The sequence below is a fragment of the Lacerta agilis genome, chromosome 10 (assembly GCF_009819535.1).
Source record: "Lacerta agilis isolate rLacAgi1 chromosome 10, rLacAgi1.pri, whole genome shotgun sequence".
In the NCBI taxonomy this organism is placed as follows: domain Eukaryota; kingdom Metazoa; phylum Chordata; class Lepidosauria; order Squamata; family Lacertidae; genus Lacerta; species Lacerta agilis.
Genome location: NC_046321.1, coordinates 2,684,274 through 2,709,649, shown reverse-complemented (window position 1 = coordinate 2,709,649; position 25,376 = coordinate 2,684,274). Strand labels below are relative to the sequence as shown.

The following is a 25,376-nucleotide window of genomic DNA, read 5'->3' as shown; positions in this document are numbered from 1 at the left end:
AGAACACCTCCCCAGCCATCTGGGCAAGGCACCCGGGATCATTTCAAAGGGAAAGCGAGTTTCTTAGGAAGCTGAATCGTGTGCCTGAGGCACCAAGATATATATGGACAGAATGGACAGGAGATAGCCAGAAGGTATGGTCTCATGTTTAGAGAGAACCAGGGAAACTCCATTTTAGAGATGCAGCTTGATTCTAGCTAAAGCTCAATATTATAGTCTTTTAGACAGACATAACAGCTCAGCAGGATCTATATAAACATCTAACCACAAACGTCTGTTACAACAAACTGTCGGGTTTCGACAGACTGGCCGACCATTGACCTAGGGTTTCGACAGACTGGCCGACCATTGACCTAGGGTTTCGACAGACTGGCCGACCAGTGACCTAACCACAAGACTGAAGCTGTTTCCTCTCAACAACAGCATTAGCTAATATTAGGTCGCAGGTGGGGAAGGGGGCTAACGGCTAGGCAGTTAGATGCTGGAATAAGTATGTAGCCCCTCCTGGTGGATAAAGCAGCTTGAAACAGAAGAAGGCAACTGAGTAGGAGTACTACTCTGATAGGCTGAAGCAGTTTTAAAATTCTAAGCTTGATAGGCTGGGAGGTGGGGCTTTGCTATATGACAGAGTGTATAAAAGAACACCCCACACAGTGAGGGGTGTGCATTTTGCCTTTAATTACACTGAATGCACCTATTGCTTTTGTCTGACAAAACAATAAAATAGGAGCTTTGTTTTAATATCTTTGCTGCCTGAAGTTTTTCTTCTGGTCTCATTGGGTCAAGGCTTAACAGGCGTAACATGCCTAATAGCACCATCTGTTCTTTTCGCTCTGTAGAATCTGGGGCCTATGCCCAACCTTGGCTAGAAAGACCTTTAAAATGCACAACCTGAATTTGCCAGGATATAACTAAATTCTACCCACATAGTAGCAGAATTCTGAAAGTGCCCCTAATAAACGGTTTTCTTAACCATACACAGGCAGGAACCTCTCAGATATGAAATTGACCTCAGTGCCATTCAAGAATGGGCATTATGACGACACAGGGACATGGAAGTATATCGCAAATTTCAAAACATGCAACAGAAATTGCATTGTGCCACTGCTATAAGGGAAAGGGGGGGGGACAAAACTCACATTTTCTTCTTTAAAAATATATATATATTCAGTTTTACACTATACATTTGAATTCAAACGGTAATCATAATCATCATCATTTAGGATTCCCCAGACTTCTCTCCACCCCTCCATGGTTTCCATCATCAAACTTTGTGAAATATACTCGGAGTCAAGTGTGAATTTCATGCTCTTTATTCAGCTCATAGTAGTGAGGAATGCAGTTCCCCCAAAACGTTTGCTTTATATACACTGTTTACACAATGGGCCCCACGTGATTGGCTAATTCCGGGATACTCCTGTATGCCAATTGGAGTGCGGATTCACTTCCACCTGGAGCTGGATTGGGTGGCTCCTGTGGACCAATCAGACTGCTGCAATCTCAATCCTATTGTTCTGGGACCAATCAGACTGCTGCAGTTTGGATCCTATTCAACTCAGTACATAACACTTTGTCTACTGCATCATATAATTTCTCCATTTTTATTAAAGCAATCCATTTTTACCTTAGTCTTTTAGTACATTACAAGTATTACTCAAATCCTGCCAAATCAAAGCTCACATTTTCTCAACCTGCCATGTGTTCAGTAAAAAAAGAAGAAGTTCCCCATTCCAAGGCTGTAGGTGATTCAAGAGCTAAGCACAGTGATCATAACATGATCGGTCCCATGGCCAGTCTCGTCCCGCATCCTGTTGACAGTCAACAGCGGGCCCTCTAAGTCCTGCTAATCTTTATCGCCTGCGGGAGAATAGTCCTTGCCACCTTTGAGCCAGGAACGAAGGGCTCGGAGTCTTCCAGAATCAAAGCCTCCTGGAGCTCATGCCAGCCAGCGTCACCCAACTCTGGATTCTCATAATGGATCCGGATCCACGGATCCCCTGGAAGGGAGGGGAAAGAAGCAGTGGTAAGGACATAAGAACAGCCTACTGGATCACGCCAATGGCCCACCCAGCCCAGAATCCTGTTCTCATTGGGGCCAAACAGATGCCACAAGCAGGATTTGAGCACGAGAGCAAATCTCCTATCCTGAGGTTTCCAGCAACAGGTGGCAGAGAATAGCAATTGTGCTTCTAATTGATGGATTTGTCCTCCATGGATTTGTCCAATCCTGTTTTAAAATATGGTTACCAGACGTCCCCGTTTCCCGGGGACAGTCCCTGGATTTACACAAAATCTGTCCCCAGGTTTCATTTAATGTCCCCGATTTATCATATGGGGACTTCAGGTGAGGCAACATGGCAGGGGCCTTAGCAGCGAGCGGCACCGGAGGTCCTGGCCACGTCACAGTTCCAGCCAGCGAATCCTCTGGCTGGGGGGGGGGGGTCATTAAAACTGAGCTTCCTTCTGGCTCGCTTCCTCGATCTGCTCGCATCACTCTTCTGCTCCAACAAGGCTTCCTTGGCTGCTGAGTTCCAGGAGAGCGCTCAGCTTCGGGGAGAGCCCTGCTCGAATCCGGCGCTGCAGCTGGCCCGTGCTTTGGGGAGAGAGATTTTAACGTTCTACAGCTGATTGGCCAGCATCGGGAAAGCTGCGCGCGGCGGGGATTTCCCTTCTTTCTTACACAGGTATTTTGTGAAACTGCTGGTGTGTGGTCTTTGGTCTAGCGCAGGGGTCGGCAAGGTTTACCTCGCCTGGGCCGGTTCACACCAGCAGAGATCCCTCCGTGGGCTGGATTGCGCTCACGCGTGAGTGTACGCAGCTGCAATTTTCGCCGTCTGTGCAGACACAATTTCCGGCATCTGCATCTGCATCTGTGCCGATGCAGTTTTCGACATCTGAGCATGCGCAGGCGTGATTTCCGGAATCTGAGCATGTGCAGACGCGATTTCCGGCACCGTAGAAGTGAGTCCCCGCGCCGTGCTGTGCTAATTTAGCACGGCGTGCGGGGACTCGCCGAGCGGGTGGCTCGGTTTGAGGGCGGCTTGTGGGCCGGTTAAATGACCCCCATGGGCCGCTTGTGGCCCATGGGCCTTAGGTTGCCTACCCCTGGTCTAGCATGTGTGTGACTGGAAGCGTGTGTGGGTGTGTGCCAGTAGTGCAGGGAGCAGGTGGGGTGTCACTGAAGCTCAGATGCTGACAGGAGGAGGAGAAGCAGGCATAGGGAAGGGACAGTTAGCAACTCTTTCTCCCTTATGGGGTACCCAAGAGCCTCTATAGAGTCCTTAAGTAGGTTCACTATCAGTAGGAGAAAATAACAGAGGCCAACCGGAGAATATTGAGAAGCAAAGCAGCTAGTAAGCCCAATATTTATTAAACTGCTGCAACAGGGTCCCCACTCACCACAAGCAGGAGGGAGGAGGAACCCCGAACAATGGTGCGCAAGCCCTTATATAGACTTTTGAAATTGCCCACCCTGTAGCCCAAGACCACCCCCAGAAACATCATACATGCATCACAGGAGGAGGCAGGTCTACAGCAGAAATCCTGTTTGCCAGGATATCTGTGAATGGTCACTGATTGCTTTACCTGGGCAGACTGGCCATTCCTTTGTGATGTTAAATACTTTAATTCCTGAGTCCAGGTCACAGGCTCACCCTATTCATACGCAAATACGCCCTTAAGAAAGGTAAGCAAAAGACAATGGAGAGGTTTTCCCCATTTCCTCCCTCCTTGCAGAGAAATATATTGAAGTCAATTTGGGAGAGTCCAAATGGCTTCAGGATTGTTCTCCTGTACTATTTCAGACATGTGGTTTATATACTTATGTATGTGTTTGCCTTGTACATTTAGGAACATTTATTTTATATTTGGGACCTTAGAATTCTTATAAGAAGAAGAAGAGTTAGGATTTGATATCCCGCTTTATCACTACCCGAAGGAGTCTCAAAGCGGCTAACATTCTCCTTTCCCTTCCTCCCGCACAACAAACACTCTGTGGGGTGAGTGGGGTCGAGAGACCAGTGCTGTCAAGTATCCCATTTCCCCCGGGATTCTCCCTTATTTTAAGCAGTTTCCCGCTGCTCTCCCTTATTTTTTATTTCCCTTAAATTTCCCGTTTTTAATGGAAGCAGCTCCTCCCCTGCTGGCCAGGGACTGGGTGGGAAGACCTCGCCTACTTGGAGACAAAAGCCTCAGCCCTCAAAGCAAGTGGGAGCCGTTTCCCGCGCTCACAGGGGGGTGTATTCCTCCCCCTGCATCAGCCCCTATCTGTTGCCGACGAGCCCCTCAGCCGGCCAATAGGGTTAGTTGGCGGGCGGAGCCTGGCTGCCTTTGAGCAGCTGCTGCTTCCTGTCCTGTTTTGATGGGATCAGACAAGAAGACGATGGGGCTCCATCGCACGGAGCACATGGCTGCCCTCCTCTTTGCTCCGCTCCGAGCCCGAGCCCGCTTGGAGTTTACATTGCTGCTCCGCCCACTTTTGCTTCTGGCTCCGCCCACCACTGACATGTGACTGTCCCCGGGATAGGTGAGACTGCTGATCCCTTATTTTCAAATCCGAAACTTGACAGCTATGCAAGAGACTTCAGAGAAGTGTGACTAGCACAAGGTCACCCAGCAGCTGCATGTGGAGGAGTGGAGACGCGAACCCGGTTCACCAGATTACAAGGCCACCGCTCTTAACCACTACACCACACTGGCTCTCATATAACACCCGGCTGCCCCATCCCATGTATGAAAGCAGACCCAACTAGAAGATGAACATGAGCACTTGGTTCTCTCTCTCTCTCTCTCTCTCTCTCTCTCTCTCTCTCTCTTTCTCTCTCTCTCTCTCTCTCTCTCTCTCTCTCTCTCTCTCTCTCTCACACACACACACCTCTTGAAGTTCTTACCTTTCCTCACTTTCTGCCCCACAGAGACCAGCACCTCAGCTCCCACTCTGTGGTTGATCATTTGCCCTTTCTGGCTGCGGCCGCCTCCCAGACTATGTATTACCCGGGCAATGGGGAGGCCGAGGATCTGTTGGACTGTCCCTGCGGAGGAAAGTCAGGATGACGGTTAGCATGGAAGAGGAGGAGGAGGAGGAGGAGGAGGAGTTTGGATTTGATATCCCGCTTTATCACTACCCAAAGGAGTCTCAAAGCAGCTAACATTCTCCTTTCCCTTCCTTGCCCACAACAAACACTCTGTGAGGTGAGTGGGGCTGAGAGACTTCAGAGAAGTGTGACTAGCCCAAGGTCACCCAACAGCTGCATGCGGAGGAGCGGGGAATCGAACCCAGTTCACCAGATTACAAGTCTACTGCTCTTAACAGCTGCACCACACTGGAAGAAGGAGCAAGCTTGTTTTCTCCTGCTCCGGAAGGTAGGAACTGAACCGATAGATTCAGATTCCAGGACAGGAGATTCCAGCTGAACATTGGGAAGAACATTCTCAAGAGTGAGAGCCATTCAATAGAGGAGCAGATTACTTACAGGGTAGTGAGCTCTCCTTCCTTGGAGGTTTTTAAGCAGAGGTTGGGTGACCAGCTGCCAGGGATTCCTCCATTGTAGGGCGTTGGGCTAGATGATTGTTGGAGCCCCTCGCAACTCAACAGTTCCGTTATTCTAAGAGTGGCAAGCCATTGTTTCCTGTGTGGTGCTTGGTTTGAAGGGCACAGGTAGCAGGTAGCAGCCACAGCGCTCAATCTAGCTCATGTGCGCTTGACCAGACCTGGTGGCATTCTGGCTGAGGCTGATGGGAACGTTAACCCAAACATCTGGGGGTCATCTGGCTGGTGAAGGCTAGGCTCAATACAGCTAAACCCTCAGAAAGTGATTCCCATGGATAAATAATAATAATAATAATAATAAATTATTGATTAATAATAATAATAATAATAATTATTATTATTATTATAATCATCATCATCATCATCATCATCATCATCAAAAGTTCCCAGGGTAGTGTGCAATATTAAAAAGCACATTACATTTTTTTATGTAATGCAAAATGAAACATGGAAAGAGAAGGAGGGAAGTCACTGATATTTTAAGGTTGTTTAAATAAATAGTCTAAATTGTAAAACAGAAAATTTAATTACACACACGCAGTGCTTTTTTCTTTAAAAATGTTTAGGAGTACTCTCATTTTGACTCAAGAAATTTGCCATTTCATAGTTCAAATCGGGGGAAATAAATACATTCTGAGACTCAGGAAATGAGGTCTCCATCAGGGGCAGAAACGGAACTGATGATTCACTGTGCTAGAGAAGAAGCTAAAATTTATTTTCCCGTTAGATTCACAAAATGTTTAGGCTTATGCGTCCCCCTGTGTCGCCCCGCCCCCCAGAAAAAAAGCAGTGTGTGTGTGTGTGTGTAAAACAATTTTATTAATTTTCCAAAAATAACAAGGATAAAACAATAGTGATATCAAATCGAAACAAAGCAAAACGAGCATCAATAATAAAAACATAATAAAAAGCATAATAATATACAGCATAGAAACAAAACAATCATCACAATAGCAGTCCTCTCCCCCACACTTTCACAGGCCATAGATTATTTAAGAGCCATAGGCCTGGGTAAAGAGGGATGTTTTCGCCTGGTGCCTAAAGACATGTAATGATGGCGCCAGGCGAGCCTCTCTGGAGAGAGAATTCCGCGAACGGGGGGCCACCACAGAAAAGGCCCTGTTCCCTTGTTTTATAGCTGAATACCTGAGTCAGAGAAGCGGAAGGAGAACCTGGGAGTTCTGCCCAAGCTCACCCCCCCCATCCTTACCGTCACGCAAAGCCACCAGTTCCTCCTGTGCCCAGGCTTGCCCCAGCACCCGGAAGCGCTCTTCCTGGTCCCCGGCACACAGGGCACGGGCCACGTCAGCCTCCACCCCTTGCGCTTCCAGCATGGCCTGGAAAGTCCTCAGGGCAGAGCCATTGTGCAGGGCTTTGGCAATGCGGGCAGCGCCTTGGGAAACAGAGCTGGCTCTCCCACATTGCCACAGTAAGGTTCCTCCTGGAAAGGTGGAAGAAAAAATGGATGAGTTGGGTCAGTGGCGAACGGAGCTGCTTGGCTGCCCGGGGCGGCAAACGTGGAGACACCCCCCGGGGGCAGGGTGTCGCTCCGCAGCGTACTTGCGTCCTGACATCATGACATGCGCATCAGGACGAACGGCGCATGTGCACTGCTGCTCCCATGCCAAGACAAGCGGTTGCCGCAAAACAAAACAGGCAGCTACCTCTGCACCGAGCGAGGTTTTTGGCTCGGCTTGCTTGCTCAGCCAGCGTGTGCTTTGCTAAATTCTTCCTTGCCTCTGCAGCTCCGCCCAGAGCCCGGCAGGAAGGGAGAACTTAGCCAAGCCAGCTGCCACTGTGCCGAGCGAGGTTTTTGCCGAGCTGTGGGGGTCGCGGGTCGCAGGGCAGGGCCCTGAATGTCACCCACTCCAGGGTGGAACCCGGTGCGGGCCGCCCCCAACGCCCCAACCTTGCTCCACCCCTGAGTTCATAGAATCATAGAATCCTAGAGTTGGAAGAGACCCCACTTCTCTCCAGGATGAAGAGAAGCCGTTAATGAGCACCCTTTGATATCCCGCTTGATCACTCCCCGAAGTAGTCTCCAAGCGGCTAACATTCTCCTTTCCCTTCCTCCCCCACAACAAACACTCTGTGAGGTGAGTGGGGCTGGGAGACTTCAGAGAAGGGTGACTAGCCCAAGGTCACCCAGCAGCTGCATGTGGAGGAGCGGAGACGCGAACCCGGTTCACCGGATTACAAGTCTACCGCTCTTAACCACTACACCACACTGAAACGTTTTATAATACCACTTGGGTGCCGCCGCCCCAGTGCAGACCTAGTGTGGTCACCAGCTCACAGAGATCCCCAGGTCCTTGTCCTTCCAAGCACTCCAAGGATTCAAGGACCTCCAAGGAGTGACCCACTCGACACCCCAAAGGCCCGTCCATCTTGCTGAGCACCGCCGATGTGTTTATCCCTAGCTGGGTCCCAACACACACCTGAGAGAGAGAGAGAGAGAGAGAGAGAGAGAGAGAGAGAGAGAGAGAGAGAGAGAGAATGAATGAATGGGTATCTGTGCCTGTGCTCAGATAATTGCACTTGTTGCCAATTTTCTTCCAGGCCATGTTTAAGGTGTTATTATTACTACCGTATTAGCCTGAATATAAGCTGCACCCCCCCCCCAATTCCTACTGTGGCTTGGGGAGGTAGTGCCGGGAGGCGGGGGTGCAGTGACCTCGGAACCGAGTGCTGGCACCGGCCACCCCCCTGTCCCCTGTTCTGGGCGGTAGTGCCAGGAGGCGGGCTGCACCCGCAACGAAGCATAATAATAATAATAATAATAATAATAATATATTATTATTATTATTATTATTATTATTATTATTATTATTATTATTATTAATACCCCACCCATCTGGCTGGGTTTCCCCAGCCACTCTGGGCAGCATCCAACAGAATATTAAAATGCAAATTAAAATGCATTAAAAGCTTCCCTAAACAGAGCTGCCTTCAGATGTCTTCTAAGAGTCTGGTAGTTGTTTTTCTCCCAGCAACTGGGATTCGGAAGCACAGCTGCCTCCAACTATGGCAACAGAGCAGAGCCAACCTGGCTGGTAGACCTCGATAGCCCTCTCCTTCATGAAAGCCTCCAGAAGCCAATGGCCCTTCTCTGGGGACTCACCAGGCTCTCAGCCAGCTTCTGGGCGCTTTCCAGAGTGGGGTAAAGGGCTGCGCTGCCAAACTTCACATCCAGAACCAGGGTAGAGATGCTCTCCGCAGCCTTCTTGCTCAGGATGGAGCCTGTGAGGCAAGAGAGAGGCAGCGTCAAGGGGCTGTCAGGAATGCGGGTTCATCTGCAGGTCAGGAAAAGGACTCGAGACACAAAGTGCTATCGGCTTTTATTCACAAAATTAAAAACTGTTGTGTTCATCTAGGCCAGTGTTTCCCAAAGGGGGCAATACCATCTCCTGGTGGGCGGGGGGCGCTGGAGCGATCCAGGGGGCCAGTAGTAGCCTTGGGTGCAATTGGGGGGGGGGTACACACTTTGTTGTTGTTCAGTCGTTCAGTCGTTTCCGACTCTTGGTGACCTTATGGACCAGAGCACGCCAGGCACCCCTATCCTCCACTGCCTCCCGCAGTTTGGCCAAACTCATGCCAGTCACTTCGAGAACACTGTCCCACCATCTCGTCCTCTGTCGTTCCCTTCTCCTTGTGCCCTCCATCTTTCCCAACATCAGGGTCTTTTCCAGGGAGTCTTCTCTTCTCATGAGGTGGCCAAAGTACTGGAGCCTCAGCTTCAGGATCTGTCCTTCCAGTGAGCACTCAGGGCTGATTTCTTTAACGATGGATAAGTTTGATCTTCTTGCAGTCCATGGGACTCTCAAGAGTCTCCTCCAGCACCATAATTCAAAAGCACCCATTCTTCGACGATCAGTCTTCTTTATGGTCCAGCTCTCACTTCCGTACATTACTACTGGGAAAACCATAGCTTTAACTATACGGACCTTTGTCGGCAAGGTGATGTCTCTGCTTTTTAAGATGCTGTCTGCTTCTTAAGATGCTGGTACAGGCACCTTTAAGATTATGGTACAGGCACATAACTGCTGCCTGATTGGAAGGAGCCCACAGCCAGGGCCTCAGCACCGGGATTTCTCCTGCAACTGGATCTCAACCCATACCTGTGATGAGGGGCAAGCTGTCCACTGTGGCTGTCATGTCTCTCAGGGCATAGAGGGCCTTGTCTGCTGGGACCAGCTCCGTACTCTGCTCCACAATGCAGCAACCAACCTGTTCCAGGATCTGCTTCATCTGCAAGAGAACAAGTCCTGGGCTGTCTGCATGGGCCACTCGTCATCAGCTCCACCCAGGAACTCTACCACCTACCTCCCTTTGCTGCCAAGTAGCTAGTACAGAGGGAGAAGAGTCTAGCGCAGTGATTTCCAAACTTTTTCAGACCCATGCCCCATTGGTTCCATAAATTCACCCCACCCTACTCTATCAAAAGCTTTATTCAGGATAATAGTTCGCATGACCTACTAAGGAAGATAATACAATAAAATTCAAAACAGTAACAACTGTTTATTAGTTACAGGTGGGTAGCCATGCTGGTCTGCCATAGTCGAAACAAAATAGAAAATTCTTTCCAGTAGCACCTTAGAGACCAACTGAGTTTGTTCTTGGTATGAGCTTTCGTGTGCATGCACACTTCTTCAGATACCCAGAGCCCAGAACAGGTCAGGTATCTGAAGAAGTGTGCATGCACACGAAAGCTCATACCAAGAACAAACTCAGTTGGTCTCTAAGGTGCTACTGGAAAGAATTTTCTAACTGTTTATTAGATTTATTCAAAAATCTAATCAAAATCATTTTGTTTAATTCATTCAACAAAATTGATTAGCTTGGTCCATTGATGCCAGCTTTTCAATGGCTGATGGTCATTTACCAAGAATGGGCTTCACTGTTCTGTAAATTCTTAATGTAATGTGTGGGCTTCATGGACTGATACCAGCTTGCCAATGTCTGGCTTAAAGTCACTTAGAAGGAGTCTTAAATCATCACCTGTAGTGCCCCCTGCCAACCTCTTGCCTTTTAGCGCCCCCTAAGTAATCCCACTGCCCCCCAGGGAGCACTACTGTCCACTTTGGGGTCCACTGGACTAGTGTGTGTGTGTGTTTCTGTGCAAATTACTTGGCTGCAAAACTGCATTGTAAAATCTGGATTAGTGCAAATTTTGAAGGACCTCTGTGCTTCAGTTCAAATCCGGTGCGAATCAGGTAAGTTCATGTACAACTCTGAACTGAATTGAGTTTCTCCTCCAACCATAGTCCCAATTTAGATCAGGCACAGCTTAAAGGGACTTTCCTGCAGTTTAGAACAGGCTCTTGCTTCTCTCCTAGGAGAGTAGTATAGTGTCAGAATCCCTTTTTGCTAGCATTGTCTCCCTGGCTTATGCCTATTCCCCCCTCCACCCATGCCTACTCTTCTCAGCCGACAGAAACAGACAGCCACATACCCTCAACACACACCCAATAAGCCCCTTTGGCTCCATCACAACCTGGGATACCTGACCTGTTCTGGGCTCTGGGAGACCATGAAGCCAGGTATGGACTCCAGCTTGTCCAGCGTGCCTCCGGTGTGGCCCAGACCTCGGCCACTGATCATGGGCACCTGTTGAAAGGAAAAGAGGAAAGTCTAGGTTGTCTTAGATTATGAGCACCATAGGAAGTTGGGTAGTGGGGAAGGTGTTTCTTTAAGAACCACAGAGGAGTCTGCTGAATGGCTGACCTAGTTCAGTATTGTGGCTTGAGAACGGGCTGTGGGCCTCTTTAATTTTTGCCCAGGGACCAGAGAGGTTGGAAGAACCTTCTCAACTCACCTTACAGCCACAGGCAGCCAAGGCCGGTGCCAGAGGCAGGCTGACTTTGTCACCCACTCCCCCGGTGGAGTGCTTGTCCACCAGGACCCCTTGCCATTTCTCCGGCCATTCAAGGACCCTCCCTGAATTAGCCATTGCTTGCGTCAGCACCAGAGTCTCGTCAGGCTCCATGCCCTGTAGTCGGATGGCCATCAGCATCGCTCCTAGAAGACAAGAGGTGACGTGGGTGAGGTGCTTAAGCCAGAGGGATATTCTGAGAGGGGCTAGCAAAAGCCACAGAAATGGCCTGGCATGTCACACACGCTGGGTTTAGTTCAGTCAGCAGGTTGTGCAGGTTTCTGTATTGTTTTAAGAACCTGCCCATACTGTGGTACCTTGAAGAAGAAGAAGAAGAAGAAGAGGAGGAGTTTGGATTTGATATCCCGCTTTTCACTACCCGAAGGAGTCTCAAAGCGGCTCACAATCTCCTTTCCCTTCCTCCCCCACAACAAACACTCTGTGAGGTGAGTGGGGCTGAGAGACTTCAGAGAAGTGTGACTAGTCCAAGGTCACCCAGCAGATGCATGTGGAGGAGAGGAGACGCGAACCCGGTTCCCCAGATAACGAGTCTACCGCTCTTAACCACTACACCACACTGGCTCTCTGACCATTCTGATTCTTCAGCGAAGAGTTGGATCACTTTGTTGTTGTTGTTGTTGTTTAGTCGTTTAGTCATGTCCAACTCTTCGTGACCCCATGGACCAAAGCATGCCAGGCACTCCTGTCTTCCACTGCCTTTGGTCAGACTCATGTTGGTAGCTTCGAGAACACTGTCCAACCATCTCGTCCTCTGTCGTCCCCTTCTCCTTGTGCCCTCCATCTTTCCCAACATCAGGGTCTTTTCCAGAGAGTCTACTCATGAGGTGGCCAAAGTCTTGGAGCCTCAGCTTCAGGATCTGTCCTTCCAGTGAGCACTCAGGGCTGATTTCCTTCAGAATGGAGAGGTTTGATCTTCTTGCAGTTCATGGCACTCTCAAGAGTCTCCTCCAGCACCACAATTCAAAAGCATCAATTATTTGGCGTCAATTCTTTTGATCACTAGCAAGGTGATTATTCTAGCCCACAAGAGGGTCTTCTGTTGTGGCTTGCTCACCCAAAGCTCTATTTGTAAAGACGTGGCCAAAAAGAGATATTTGTACAGATAGGATTGCACAATTTTTAGGTAGTTTTTACCTTTTTAAAAGAAATCATTGGACATTCTACTTACAACTATATAATAAGGAAAGGCATGCAAGATTTCAGGAGAATTCTATCCAGCTGCTCAAGATGAAATCAACCAGCTCTTGCCTTCCATAATTCCTTTGAAGTAATTCAGTCCTTTAGAATGTAGTAGCCATCAGAATTTAGAAGCATGGAACCCTTCAAGTTTGAAGAACAGACAGAAAATCAGCTTAAGCCGTGTTGTGTTTGTTTGTTTTTTCCAGTTTCGAATTGGGGAGAGATTTGAAGGATTAGATGGAGTGAATTCAACATGGGGTGCAGCCTTTGGGGACTGAAAAAGTGAATTCCTAGGATCCCGAGGCAGGACCAATGATTGTGTTTTCTGCTGCCGGATTGTCAGTCTGCTTCCACTAGGGCCTCCTTGTAAGAATAATAGAATCATAGAATCCTAGAGTTGGAAGAGACCACAAGGGCCATCCAGTCCAACCCCCTGCCAAGCAGGAAACACCATCAAAGCATTCCTGACAGATGGCTGTCAAGCCTCCGCTTAAAGACCTCCAAAGGAGGAGACTCCACCACACTCCTTGGCAGCAAATTCCACTGTCAAACAGCTCTTACCGTCAGGAAGTTCTTCCTAATGTTTAGGTGGAATCTTCTTTCTTGTAGTTTGAATCCATTGCCCCGTACCCGCTTCTCTGGAGCAGCAGAAAACAACCTTTCACCCTCCTCTATATGACATCCTTTGATATATTTGAACATGGCTATCATATCACCCCTTAACCTTCTCTTCTCCAGGCTAAACAAACCCTATGAAGACACCCTAAGTCTCCAGTGCTTCCTCATTTGAACCCTGTAGCGTTATTCTTGGAGAGCAGTAAAAATAAGTTCTGGCTAAATTCCCTCCCCACATACAAGGAAGTCACTGTTGGGTTTCTATTCCTCTCTCTGTGCAGAGGATGGTTTATCACATGTCTGTGTTATGCATTCCAGCAGCGATTGTTGGAATCACGGGAGCGGATGTTTACTGTACTCTGTTTCCGTTCGTTGTTCCTTCTTCTTTGGACTTCTCTCCAGAGAGAGGAGACATGTTTTCTTTTGTTCTGCCTTATACTTAATAGTGCATACAACCTCAGCCTAGCTGAGTCTGAGTTTATTTCTGCTGGACTGTGAATATGTGCTCAGTGTCTCCAAGACATGAATCATTATAAATCGTCAGGGAAGGCTGTCGGAACTCCCTAGAGCTGCACGCTGAACATTGATGGGAGAGACGGGCTGGAAACATTCCTGTTATATTCCTGGGGGTCGTCCTAGCCCCCAGCCGACCTGACAGTCATGGCAAGGGTTGCCTTGGCTGTGCCTGTTTGCAGAGTTTCCGCCTCGTTCTCGAATGCATCCTCCTCTTCCCCCACCCACCCACAATCCCACCCCCTGATTCCCCAGCCCCACAACCTTCCTTACCGATTTGCCCTTCCTGCAAGGCCTTGCTGGACACGGCCTGGACAAAGTAGAGGATCTCCTCCTGCTGCAGCTTCTCCCCATCCCGCTTCTTCCGGATTATTTCTGGGATGCTGAGCATGCTGCCAGAATTGGGGGCTACAGAGCCGGAGCTGGTGGTGGGTCCAGACACTGCAGGGGTATACGCAATGGCATATGCAATTCAATGGAAACAAGTGTAAAGTGAGGATTAAAAAATCTTAATTTCGCATATATGCTTGTGGGTCCTGAACTGGCATTGGTAGACTAGGAACGAGACCTTAGGGTTTTTATATTTTATTTTATTTATTATATTTTTTATGCATTCTTTCCTGCCAGGGACTCGAGGTGGTTGTAGTCAATAGCTCAATGAAGATATTTCTCCATTGTTTGGCAACTGTGAAAAGGGCAGATTCCATGTTAGGGATTGTTAGGAAAGGAACTGAAAATCTGAGTGCAATTCTATGCAAATCTATGGTGCAACCGCATTGGGAGTACTGTGTCCAGTTCTGGTTGCCTTGGGTCAAAAAGGATATTGTAGACCCTGGTAGAAGTCCTTATACTGGACCTGTCCTGGAAGAATACATAGAATCATAGAGTTGGAAATTACCCCCAATGGTCATCTAGTCCAACCCTCTGCAACGCAGGAATCTCAACGAAAGAATCCCTGACATCCAACCTCTGCTTAAAAACCTCCAAGGAAGAAGAGTCCAAAACCTCACAAGGGAGACCATTCCATGGTTGAACAGGTCTTACTGTCAGGAAGTTATTCCTGACGTTTAGTCGGAATCTCCTTTCTTGTTACTTGAAGTCATTGGTTTGAGTCCTACCCTCCAGAGCAGGAGAAAACAAGCTTGCTGCATCTTCCATGGGACAGCCCTTTAGATATTTGAAGATGGCTATCATATATCCCCTTTTTCCAAGCTAAACGTAAGTTCTTGCCAGTGGCATAGCTAGGGTTTTTGCTGCCCGGGGCAGTCACTGAGCTTGCCGCCCCTCTCGCTGTTCCTCATCCGGGAGCCCCAACGGCTTGCCATGCCACAGTCCTCCCCTCTGCTTATTCTTACCATTTAAAAATACAGTATAGAAACACAAAATACCAACAAGTCCACTCCGCCACCAGCCTCTGTGCAGCTGAAGCCTAGCTTCCACTCAAGACTCCCCCCCCCGCCCCCAGGAGGTGGAACCACCCACTTTGCGAACCAATAATCTAGCGATTTTACACTATTCAGAGGTTACGGAGAGGAGATGTTAGTCTTTGGGATGACTAATTTCTTATAAAACCTCCTTTCTATAGCTCACTCTCTCACTATATATAAGGGTCTGGTGACTTCTGTTTCAGTGTATCTGAAGAAGTGTGCATGCACATGAAAGCTCATACCAAGAACAAATTTAGGTGGTCTCTAAGGTGCCACTGGAAGGAATTTTTTTATTTTTTATTTTGTTTTGACAATGGCAGACCAACACGGCTACCTACCTGTAACTCCTTTCTATTGTTCTGTTGTCTCTTCCTGAAAGTTCCTGCCTGTTTCATATTATGTCTATAGAAATGACTAGCTGGTCTCTTTGTCTGTTTCCTGAGTTTAACCCAGGTAGATTCTATCGTATATATACACCGTATTTTTCGCTCCATAAGATGCACTTTTTTCCTCCTAAAAAGTAAGGGGAAATATCTGTGTGTCTTATGGAGCGAATGGTGGTCCCTGGAGCTGAATTGCCCAGGGGCCAAAAGAGGATCATGCTTTTTATTTTACAAAGAGAAAAGGGGGTGTTGAAAGGACCCCGCTCAGCAGCTGATCAGCAAAAGATGGGGAGAGAGATAAGAGTCCTGGGCTCCCTTTCAGCCCCGCCCTCCATTGTTGAATGTGCTGCAGAGGGAGGTTGTTTGTTTCCCCAGCGACATGGGACTGGCTGATTAGATTATCTGTCTGGAAACTGTAGAAAAGGCTCCCTTTCCTTTAGAAGCTGCAGAAATGTGAGTTGAACCCCATAAAAACGGGGCTTTTCCTCTTTGCTTTTCCCCCTTTGCAAAAGGAGCTTTGCTTTTCCCCCTTTGCAAAAAAAGCTGCAAAACCTTTAGCTGATCCTCAAAAAAACAGGGTTTTCCCTTTGCAAAAAAAGCTGCAAAACTTTTAGCTGATCCTCAAAAAAACAGGGTTTTCCCTTTGCAAAAAAAGCTGCAAAACTTTTAGCTGATCCTCAAAAAACCAGGGCTTTTCCCTTTGCAAAAAAGCTGCAAAACTTTTAGCTGATCCTCAAAAAAACAGGGTTTTCCCTTTGCAAAAAAAGCTGCAAAACTTTTAGCTGATCCTCAAAAAACCAGGGCTTTTCCCTTTGCAAAAAAAGCTGCAAAACTTTTAGCTGATCCTCAAAAAAACAGGGTTTTCCCTTTGCAAAAAAAGCTGCAAAACTTTTAGCTGATCCTCAAAAAACCAGGGCTTTTCCCTTTGCGAAAAAAACTGCAAAACTTTTAGCTGATCCTCAAAAAAAAAACCAGGGCTTTTCCCTTTGCGAAAAAAGCTTCAAAACTTTTATCTGATCCTCAAAAAAAACAGGGCTTTTAGAGGAGGAAAACCAGAAAAAAAAAATCTGGGTTTCCTCCTCTAAAAACGAGGTGTACCCTATGGTCCGGTGCGCCCTATGGAGCAAAAAATACGGTACATGGAAACTGGTGGCAGCAGAAGCAGTGGGGTCGAGGGAGGGTGGACAGCTCTGTCACAGGGTTGTTGTGGAGTTTAAATGAGGGGGAGAATCATATTCGCCACCTTGAGCTCCTTAGAGTAAAAAAGTGATGTCTTAAGAAAATAGGTTCCCTTGAAGTCCACTAGCGGTCAAAGATACAGATGGGGGCTACCAAGGAAGCATGGAAACAGTGGTGGATCTTGGGGTCTCAAATTTCAGTGGCACCCTGCACAATGCCTCTCACGCTCCTTTCCCAGTAACCCCAGTGGTGCCCACAAGGATCCACACCCAGTACAAGCGAATCCATACCCTCCAACACTTCTCCGATGAAAATAGGGACTTCTTTTCCATAATAATAATTGTATCATGTATACCTCACCCATCTAATTGGTTACAGGTAGGAAGCCGTGTTGGTCTGCCATAGTCAAAACAAAATAAAAAATAAAAAAATTCCTTCCAGTAGCACCTTAGAGACCAACTAAGTTTGTTCTTGGTAAGAGCTTTCGTGTGCATGCACACTTCTTCAGATCTAATTGGGTTGCCCCAGCCACTCTGGGCGGCTTCCAACATACATAAAAACATAATAAAACATTTTTTAAAACTTCTGTATACAGGGCTGCCTTCAGATGTCTTCCAAAGCTTGTATAGTTACTTATCTTCTTGGCTCAGGGGTTGCATAACTCCATACTCTTCAACATTTCTCCGAGGAAAATAGGGCATCCTAAGGAAAAGCTGAGGCTCCAATAGAATAATAGAATCATAGAGTTGGAAGAGAGCACAAGGACCATCCAGTCCAACCCCCTGCCAAGCAGGAAACACCATCAAAGCATTCCTGACAGATGGCTGCCAAGCCTCCGCTTAAAGACCTCCAAAGAAGGAGATTCCACCACACTCCTTGGCAGCAAATTCCACTGTTGAACAGCTCTTACTCTCAGGAATACTTTGGCCACCTCATGAGAAAAGAAGATTCCCTGGGAAAGACCCTGATGTTGGGAAAGATGGAGGGGACAAGGAGAAGGGGACGACAGAGGACGAGATGGTTGGACAGTGTTCTCGAAGCTCCCAACATAAGTCTGACCAAACTGCGGGAGGCAGTGGTGTGCTCTGGGTCATGGGGTCACAAAGAGTCGGACACGACTAAACAACAACAAGGAAAAGCAGGACATGCCAGGATCAAATCAGAAACTGAAATGGCTTCTGTAAATCTGGGACTGTCCCTGGAAAATAGGAGCACTTGGAGGGTCTGTGAATCCACCTCTGAAAGGCAAGCTGTTGATCTTTATTGCTCTGAGGCAACTGAATCTCCCCCCCCCCATCCCCACCCTTGTAAGGAGGGGAGGAGCGCCAAACAATATCATGCAACAACCTTTAAACCCCCAGCAAGTATCCCCCCCTTTGACAAAAAGACCACCCGAAAGCGTAACATAAACGTCACCAAAACATTAAAGAAGGAGGGGTTGACCAGTAAAATTGGATATGTGACTTCCTTTCTGTCCACCAGTATACTTTGTGATCTGTTTATCTGGCGCATATTTACTTTTTTGCTTTCTATCTAACTCGACCCCTTCTTCCACTCTTGCTCATTCCTCTTCGACCTTGTTCAAACACCCTCCTATCGGCATGCAAGACAACCACCCTTCCTCGGATCTTACTTCCTTTGACGTGACCGGTTACACCCTTATGGCTCATTCGTCGGTTCCTTAAGGAAGTTCTTGGAGACATGTTGGCAGGTCAGGGACAGGGTGACAAGTCAAGGGCAGGTCAGACACTGCTGCGTGGGTCAGCTTTTTTAGGGGAGCCCAAAGTTGGTGAGCATTTTTGGGGGGTGACAAAGTTGTCTAGCTTTTTTAGGGGGGGAGAGGTCATAAGACGTGCAAAACCAACACAGATGTCAGGGTTGAGCTAGATGAGGAGGAGTGGTGGCAAGCCCCCCCTGGTGAGGCTGCACCCACTGAAGAACCTGGGGAATTGGAGGAGTTCATACCTGGAGAAGACTGGTGGCGGCACTCCTCGGAAGAGGAAGAGTCAGATGGAGAGGGGGAAAGACCAGAACAGGAGGAGGAGGAAGTCGAGCCAGAATCAGGCCCTTGTGAGGAGAGAAACAGCCCTTCCCCTCCTCCCCTCTCAGCTGTAGAGCGTAGAGCTGAGAGACGCAGGGAACAATTAGAGGCAGCTGCATCTTGTAAGAGACGTTGTTGCAGGCCAGCTACTTAACAAAGGCTAGCTCCTCCCTTCACTAGCACCTGCAACTGACATGCTGAGTTACAGGTGGGTTGCCGTGTTGGTCTGACATAGTCGAAACAAAATAGGAAATTCTTTCCAGTAGCACCTTAGAGACCAACTGAGTTTGTTCTTGGTATGAGCTTTCGTGTGCATGCACACTTCTTCAGATACACTGAAACAGAAGTCACCAGATCCTTAAATATAGTGGGGGAGTGGGGAGGGGTATTACTCAGAAGGGTGGTGGGAATGGGTGATCGGCTGATAAGTGACATGCTGAGTGCGTGGTTGCTCTTGCTCGTTCTGTTCCTGGCTCCTGGCTTGTTCCTGGTCCTCAGCTTGTTCCTGGCTCCTGGCTTGTTCCTGACCCTCGGCTTGTTCCTGACCCTCGGCTTGTTCCTGACCCTCGGCTTGTTCCTGACCCTCGGCTTGTTCCTGGTTCCTGGCTTTTCCCTGACTGACTTGGCTGGTTCCTGACTTGGACTGTTCTGACTTCGGCTTCTCCTGACCCCATACTGATACCTGACTTCGGCTGGCTTCTGACCCGGACTGTTCGACCTTGGCTTATCTGACTGACTGCTGCGCTACAGCATGCCAACTTGTTGGCGTCCTAACAACAGACGATATAACAGGCGAATGCAGCAATACAGGAAACTAAACTAGCAATAATGATCGCCCATTTCACATAAGAGATGGGCAGAGTGAGGACGGAATGGGGCAAGGATTTTAAACGCAATGCTTTTTTCCAACAAGCAGCCGGAAGGGAGTGATCGGAAGGGAGCCCGCAATCGACAGTGATCACTTGGGGATCGACCAGTAAATCACGATTGGACATCGCCTGCTCTAGAGGATACTCCCAGGGCTAAAGTTCCAGGCACTGAGGGTACAATCCTTCCCTAAAGTACTCACCAACAAGGGCAGGGTTGCCAATGAAACCCAGTCCAAACCCAGCGTGGTCAAGCACAGAGAATCTGTCCGGGTCCAAACAGAGATGAAGCCAGGGACAACCGTCCAAAATCTAGAATCCGGGGAATTCAGGCAAAAGTGCCTGGGCACCTAGACTCATTAGCATTTCCAAGAATTAGAAGACTCGAAAGGGAGACCATATATACTCTGCTGTCCTGGACCACACCCTGGCCACAAGAGCTGGCAGGGATTGCTCCTTCGTGAGTATATCCTTTGTGCAGAACCCTGGGTCTGTTGGCACATGCTGTGCGGTCGCCCTTCAGCACCGACCTGAAGCTTCTGGCACCCTCTCAAGGACTGGGTGGTGGCGGCTCCACCTTCTCCAGCAGCTCCACCTCCATAGGTTCTTCACCAGCTCCACCTCCATAGGTTCTTCAACAGAGGGATGCACAGCACTCGATTCAGAGGGCCCTGCCTCCTCCTCAAAGCTCTTGACCTGCGGGGTTCCTGCTTCAACCTCCGAGGTCTCCAGGCCTGGTACCCATTCAGGACTAGGCAGAATCATAGAGCTGTAGAGGGACTTCCAAGGGTCGTCTAGCAATGCAGGAATCACACCTGAAGCATCCCTGGTGGCGGGCCATTTGGCCCCTGTTTAAAACACCCCCATTGAAGGAGAGTCCTTCACCTTCTGAGAGAGTCCGTTCCCCTGCCAGGGCATGGAGAGGACGGTTCTTGAACAGATTGCTCTTTGCACTTGATCCCACATGACCTACTTGTTTGAGCAACAGCTGCTTGTTCCACACATGGCCAAGGCAGGTCAATGACTTGTGGCTGGCTCTCTGCCAAGCCTGTCCACTCAGCCGCCACTGGGGCAGGTTCTCCCCATCAATAGGAGTATAGCATCAATAGGAGTATAGCATCTAGATCAAGGGAAGTAATAGTACCACTGTATTCTGCTCTGGTCAGACCTCACCTGGAATACTGTGTCCAGTTCTGGGCACCACAGTTCAAGAAGGATACTGACAAGCTGGAACGTGTCCAGAGGAGGGCAACCAAAATGGTCCAAGGCCTGGAAACGATGCCTTATGAGGAACGGCTTAGGGAGCTGGGTATGTTTAGCCTGGAGAAGAGAAGGTTAAGGGGTGATATGATAGCCATGCTCAAATATATATAAGGATGTCATTTAGAGGAGGGAGAAAGGTTGTTTTCTGCTGCTCCAGAGAAGCGGACACGGGGCAATGGATTCAAACTACAAGAAAGAAGATTCCACCTAACCATTAGGAAGAACTTCCTGACAGTAAGAGCTGTTGGACAGTGGAATTTGCTGCCAAGGAGTGTGGTGGAGTCTCCTTCTTTGGAGGTCTTTAAGCGGAGGCTTGACAGCCATCTGTCAGGAATGCTTTGATGGTGTTTCCTGCTTGGCAGGGGGTTGGACTGGATGGCCCTTGGGGTCTCTTCCAACCCTATGATTCAATGATTCCTCTTGTGCCGCAAAATGCTAAAGTCTGGACAGAATGAGATTTGAGCCGCAAATGACATTTGGAACCAGAAATGGGAGTAGAAAGGTGTGTCTTAGGAGTTTTTCTTACTAGGTATACAGTGGTACTTCGGGTTACAGACACTTCAGGTTACAGATGCTTCAGGTTACAGACTCCGCTAACCCAGAAATAACACTTCAGGTTAAGAACTTTGCTTCAGGGTGAGAACAGAAATTGCGTGGTGGAGGTGCGGCGGCAGCGGGAGGCCCCATTAGCTAAAGTGGTACCTCGGGTTAAGAACAGTTTCAAGTTAAAAACGGACCTCCAGAACGAATTAAGTTCTTAACCCAAGGTACCACTGTATTTGCAACAGACATCCCAAAGCATAATACTGGGAAAGCAACACAATTTCAACAAAAAATAAATAAATTGTGTGAATATCTTGAATTGGCAAAACTAACAGAATTAGTAAGAAATCAACCAAGTGGAAAAAAATCAGGAGAGAATGGGATGTCTTTACAAATTATATGAGGAAAGTCGGTTCCCAAAATTATGACTGGCTTAAAGGTAAAGGTAAAGGGACCCCTGACCGTTAAGTCCAGTCGCGGACGACTCTGGGGTTGTGGCGCTCATCTCGCTTTACTGGCCGAGGGAGCCGGCGTACAGCTTCCGGCTCATGTGGCCAGCATGACTAAGCCGCTTCTGGCGAACCAGAGCAGCGCACGGAAACGCCATTTACCTTCCCGCCGGAGCAGTACCTATTTATCTACTTGCACTTTGATGTGCTTTTGAACTGCTAGGTGGGCAGGAGCAGGGACCGAGCAACGGGAGCTCACCCCGTCGCGGGGATTCGAACTGCCAACCTTCCGACCAGCAAGCTCACCCCGTCGCGGGGATTCGAACTGCCAACCTTCCGACCAGCAAGCCATGGGCTCTGTGGTTTAGACCACAGCGCCACCTAGATTAGCTTAGCCTAGATTAAAAACTCCACAGGTAAATCTCTCCACAAAGTATAAAATAATTACAGACAAACAAAGATATGAGATTATAGAAACCGTATAGTGGTTGAAGGAAGTCAATCTTTTTCTTTTCTTTTTCTTTTTTATTTTTGTAATTTTGCCATTTTTGCGTTTTTGTTTCATAATTCATTTCTTGGTATATGGTAGTTAAGGGGGGGGGGATATTTCTGTTGCACTGTGTGGCTGGTGCCAGTTTGCAAAGAACCCTCCCTGGCTGGGCTCATGATGCAGGACAGATAAAAGAAAGTTCTTATTTACGCAATTGATAGTTAAGCTAATGAACTTGCTCTCACAGGAGGCTGGGTGGTGGCCACCAAACTTGTTGTTGTTCAGTCATTCAGTCGTGTCCGACTCTTCGTGACCCCATAGACCAGAGCACGCCAGGCACTCCTGTCTTCCACTGCCTCAGTTTGGTCAGACTCATGCCAGTCGCTTCAAGAACACTGTCCAACCATCTCATCCTCTGTCGTCCCCTTCTCCTTGTGCCCTCCATCTTTCCCAACATCAGGGTCTTTTCCAGGGAGTCTTCTCTTCTCATGAGGCGGCCAAAGTACTGGAGCCTCAACTTCAGGATCTGCCCTTCCAGTGAGCGCTCAGGGCTGATTTCTTTAAGGATGGATGAGTTTGATCTTTTTGCAGTCCATTGTTGTTGTTCAGTCACCAATGTCACCAAACTAGAAGGTTCAAAAGAGGATTAAACAAATTCATGGCTATCAGTAGCTACTAGCCATGGTGGCTGTTCTCTGTCTCCACAGCTGGAAACCACAGGAGATGGTGATGATTTTATTCTTTATACCTCGCCTATCTGGCTGGGTTACCCCAGCCACTCTGACCAGCTCCCAACAAAATATTAAAAACACGATAAAACATCAAACATTAAAAACTTCCCTACACAGGGCTGCCTTCAGGTGTCTTCTAAAAGTCAGGTAGTTGTTTATCTCCTTGACATCTGGTGAGAGAGCGTTCCACAGGGCGGGTGCCACTACTGAGAAGGCCCTCTGCCTGGTTCCCTGTAAGCTCGCTTCTTCCAGTCAGGGCATCACCAAAAGTCCCTCGGAGCTGGACCTCAGTGTCCGGGCAGAACGATCAGGGCTGGCGCGTCCATTTAGGCGAACTAGGCAATTGCCTAGGGCACCAAAATGGAGGGGGCGCTGGCCAGGCTTGGGCGGAACGGGCTAGCAGCAGCTTCTCTGCTGTAGCGGAGAGGTGCTGCTTGCCCCCTACACCACCCCCCGGCTCCCGCTAAAGCAGGCTTTGGCAGGGGGTGGGGGGTGGGACGGGCGAGCAGCAGCTTCTCCACTACAGCAGAGAAACTGCTGCTAGCCTCTCCACCCCCCCCTCCCGCTAAAGCAGGCTTTGGCGGGGGGCGGGGGGCGGCAGAAGGTGGTTCGCCTAGGGCGTCAGAAGCCCTAGCACCGGTCCTGAGAACGATGGGGGTGGAGACACTCCTTCAGGTCTACTGGGCTGAGGCCATTTAGTGCTTTCAAGGTCAGCACCAACACTTTGAAAGAGTGTTACTCTTGTACGTGGGTCCAGATTGTGGGTTTACCCCAGGCGTCTAGGTTGCCACTGTGAACACAGGATGCTGAATTAGATAATTGGGCATTGGCCTGATCCAGCAAGCTCTTCTTACGTTCTAATGGGGGCAGATTCTCCCAGAGGCTAATCCCAGCCATTGCAAGCCCTGTGTTAGATAACAGCTCCTTTGGGGAGGCCACAAAGTTCAACGAAAGGAGAGTGTCAGGGAACTATCCCCGACTCAGCGCATAGTGGTGCAAGGGATCTCAGGATGTTCCAGAGAGCCCCAGTCCCACCTTGCCAGCAGCACCTCCTCTAGCAGCGGGAGGAGTGGTGAGGCATCCAGCGAGGAGGGGGAGGTCTCTCAGGGGGAAAGGAGCCGAGGCTCTGGGGATGCACGAGAGACCCAGCACTCACACAGTTCACCAGGCGATACAGGGGGTGCGCAACTTCCGTTGCCCCCCAAAGGCGTCATGGGGTGAAACGAAAAGATGGGAGGCGGGGTTTTCGTATCCCTAAGCTCTTTTGTTGGGGTCAGAACCGGAAGGGACCATTCCCGGATTCTGACACCGCTTGATACAGACATGAACTTTTTAGCTCTGCATTGTGTATAGTTTGCACAATAAAAACCTTAAAGGAAACAGCAGGGTTCTGGCTGCTTGTTGTTGTTGTTCAGTCGTTCAGTCGTGTCCGACTCTTCGTGACCCCATGGACCAGAGCACGCCAGGCACACCTATCCTTCACTGCCTCCCGCAGTTTGGCCAAACTCATGTTAGTAGCTTCGAGAACACTGTCCAACCATCTCATCCTCTGTCGTCCCCTTCTCCTTGTGCCCTCCATCTTTCCCAACATCAGGGTCTTTTCCAGGGAGTCTTCTCTTCTCATGAGATGGCCAAAGTCTTGGAGCCTCAGCTTCAGGATCTGTCCTTCCAGTGAGCACTCAGGGCTGATTTCTTTAAGGATGGATAAGTTTGATCTTTTTGCAGTCCATGGGACTCTCAAGAGTCTCCTCCAGCACCATAATTCAAAAGCATCTGCTTACTCATGAGCAACTAATTGAGAACCTTACAGCGAGAGTGTAGCAGTGGCCCAAAGGGACCACAATGAATGTGATAATGTGAACCCCTATAAATCCTTGAATATGCTTCTATAGAAATGTTATTGCTTTAAGAAACAGATGATTTGGCATGAGGCCTTCCCTACAGGGAAAGAAATACAGCGAATACGTCAATGCCGTTCATAAGCTAGAACGTAAGTTTATACATGCACAAAGAGCTAACTCAAGTTCCCGTGCATTGCATACTAACAGAATGTAACTGATTATTAGGACCAGGGAGTTGCTTCAAGTCTGCAGCAGCCCAAAGTGCTCTGCCTACCAAGACCTTCTGGGGCCCATAGCAGCTCTCTCTGCCTCTCTGAGCCCCAGCTTCCCTCTCCCGCAAGCTGGTCGGCAACCCGGAATGAAGGTTGCAGCTTGGTCTGCTTGCAAATTGCAAAAGGCAATGGTTTCTCTTGCA

General features: G+C 48.7%; 1 protein-coding gene across 2 annotated transcripts; it reads right to left on the bottom strand.

Moving 5' to 3' along the window:
• Window positions 1-1,833: 1,833 nt before the first annotated feature.
• On the bottom strand, window positions 1,834-20,420 carry TYMP (thymidine phosphorylase). Of its 2 annotated transcripts, none has more exons than XM_033163487.1 (10): window positions 20,175-20,420; window positions 14,022-14,189; window positions 11,364-11,566; window positions 11,057-11,155; window positions 9,667-9,796; window positions 8,670-8,788; window positions 7,824-7,986; window positions 6,759-6,989; window positions 4,890-5,030; window positions 1,834-1,997 (listed from the first exon to the last, which is right to left on the bottom strand). In XM_033163487.1, exons 1-10 carry the CDS (start codon window positions 20,407-20,409, stop codon window positions 1,834-1,836), a joined length of 1,653 nt encoding a protein of 550 aa, XP_033019378.1. In that variant the 5' UTR covers window positions 20,410-20,420. The 2 variants fall into 2 exon arrangements, with proteins under 2 accessions (XP_033019378.1, XP_033019379.1); XM_033163488.1 differs by having other exon boundaries at window positions 19,848-20,256.
• Window positions 20,421-25,376: the final 4,956 nt, after the last annotated feature.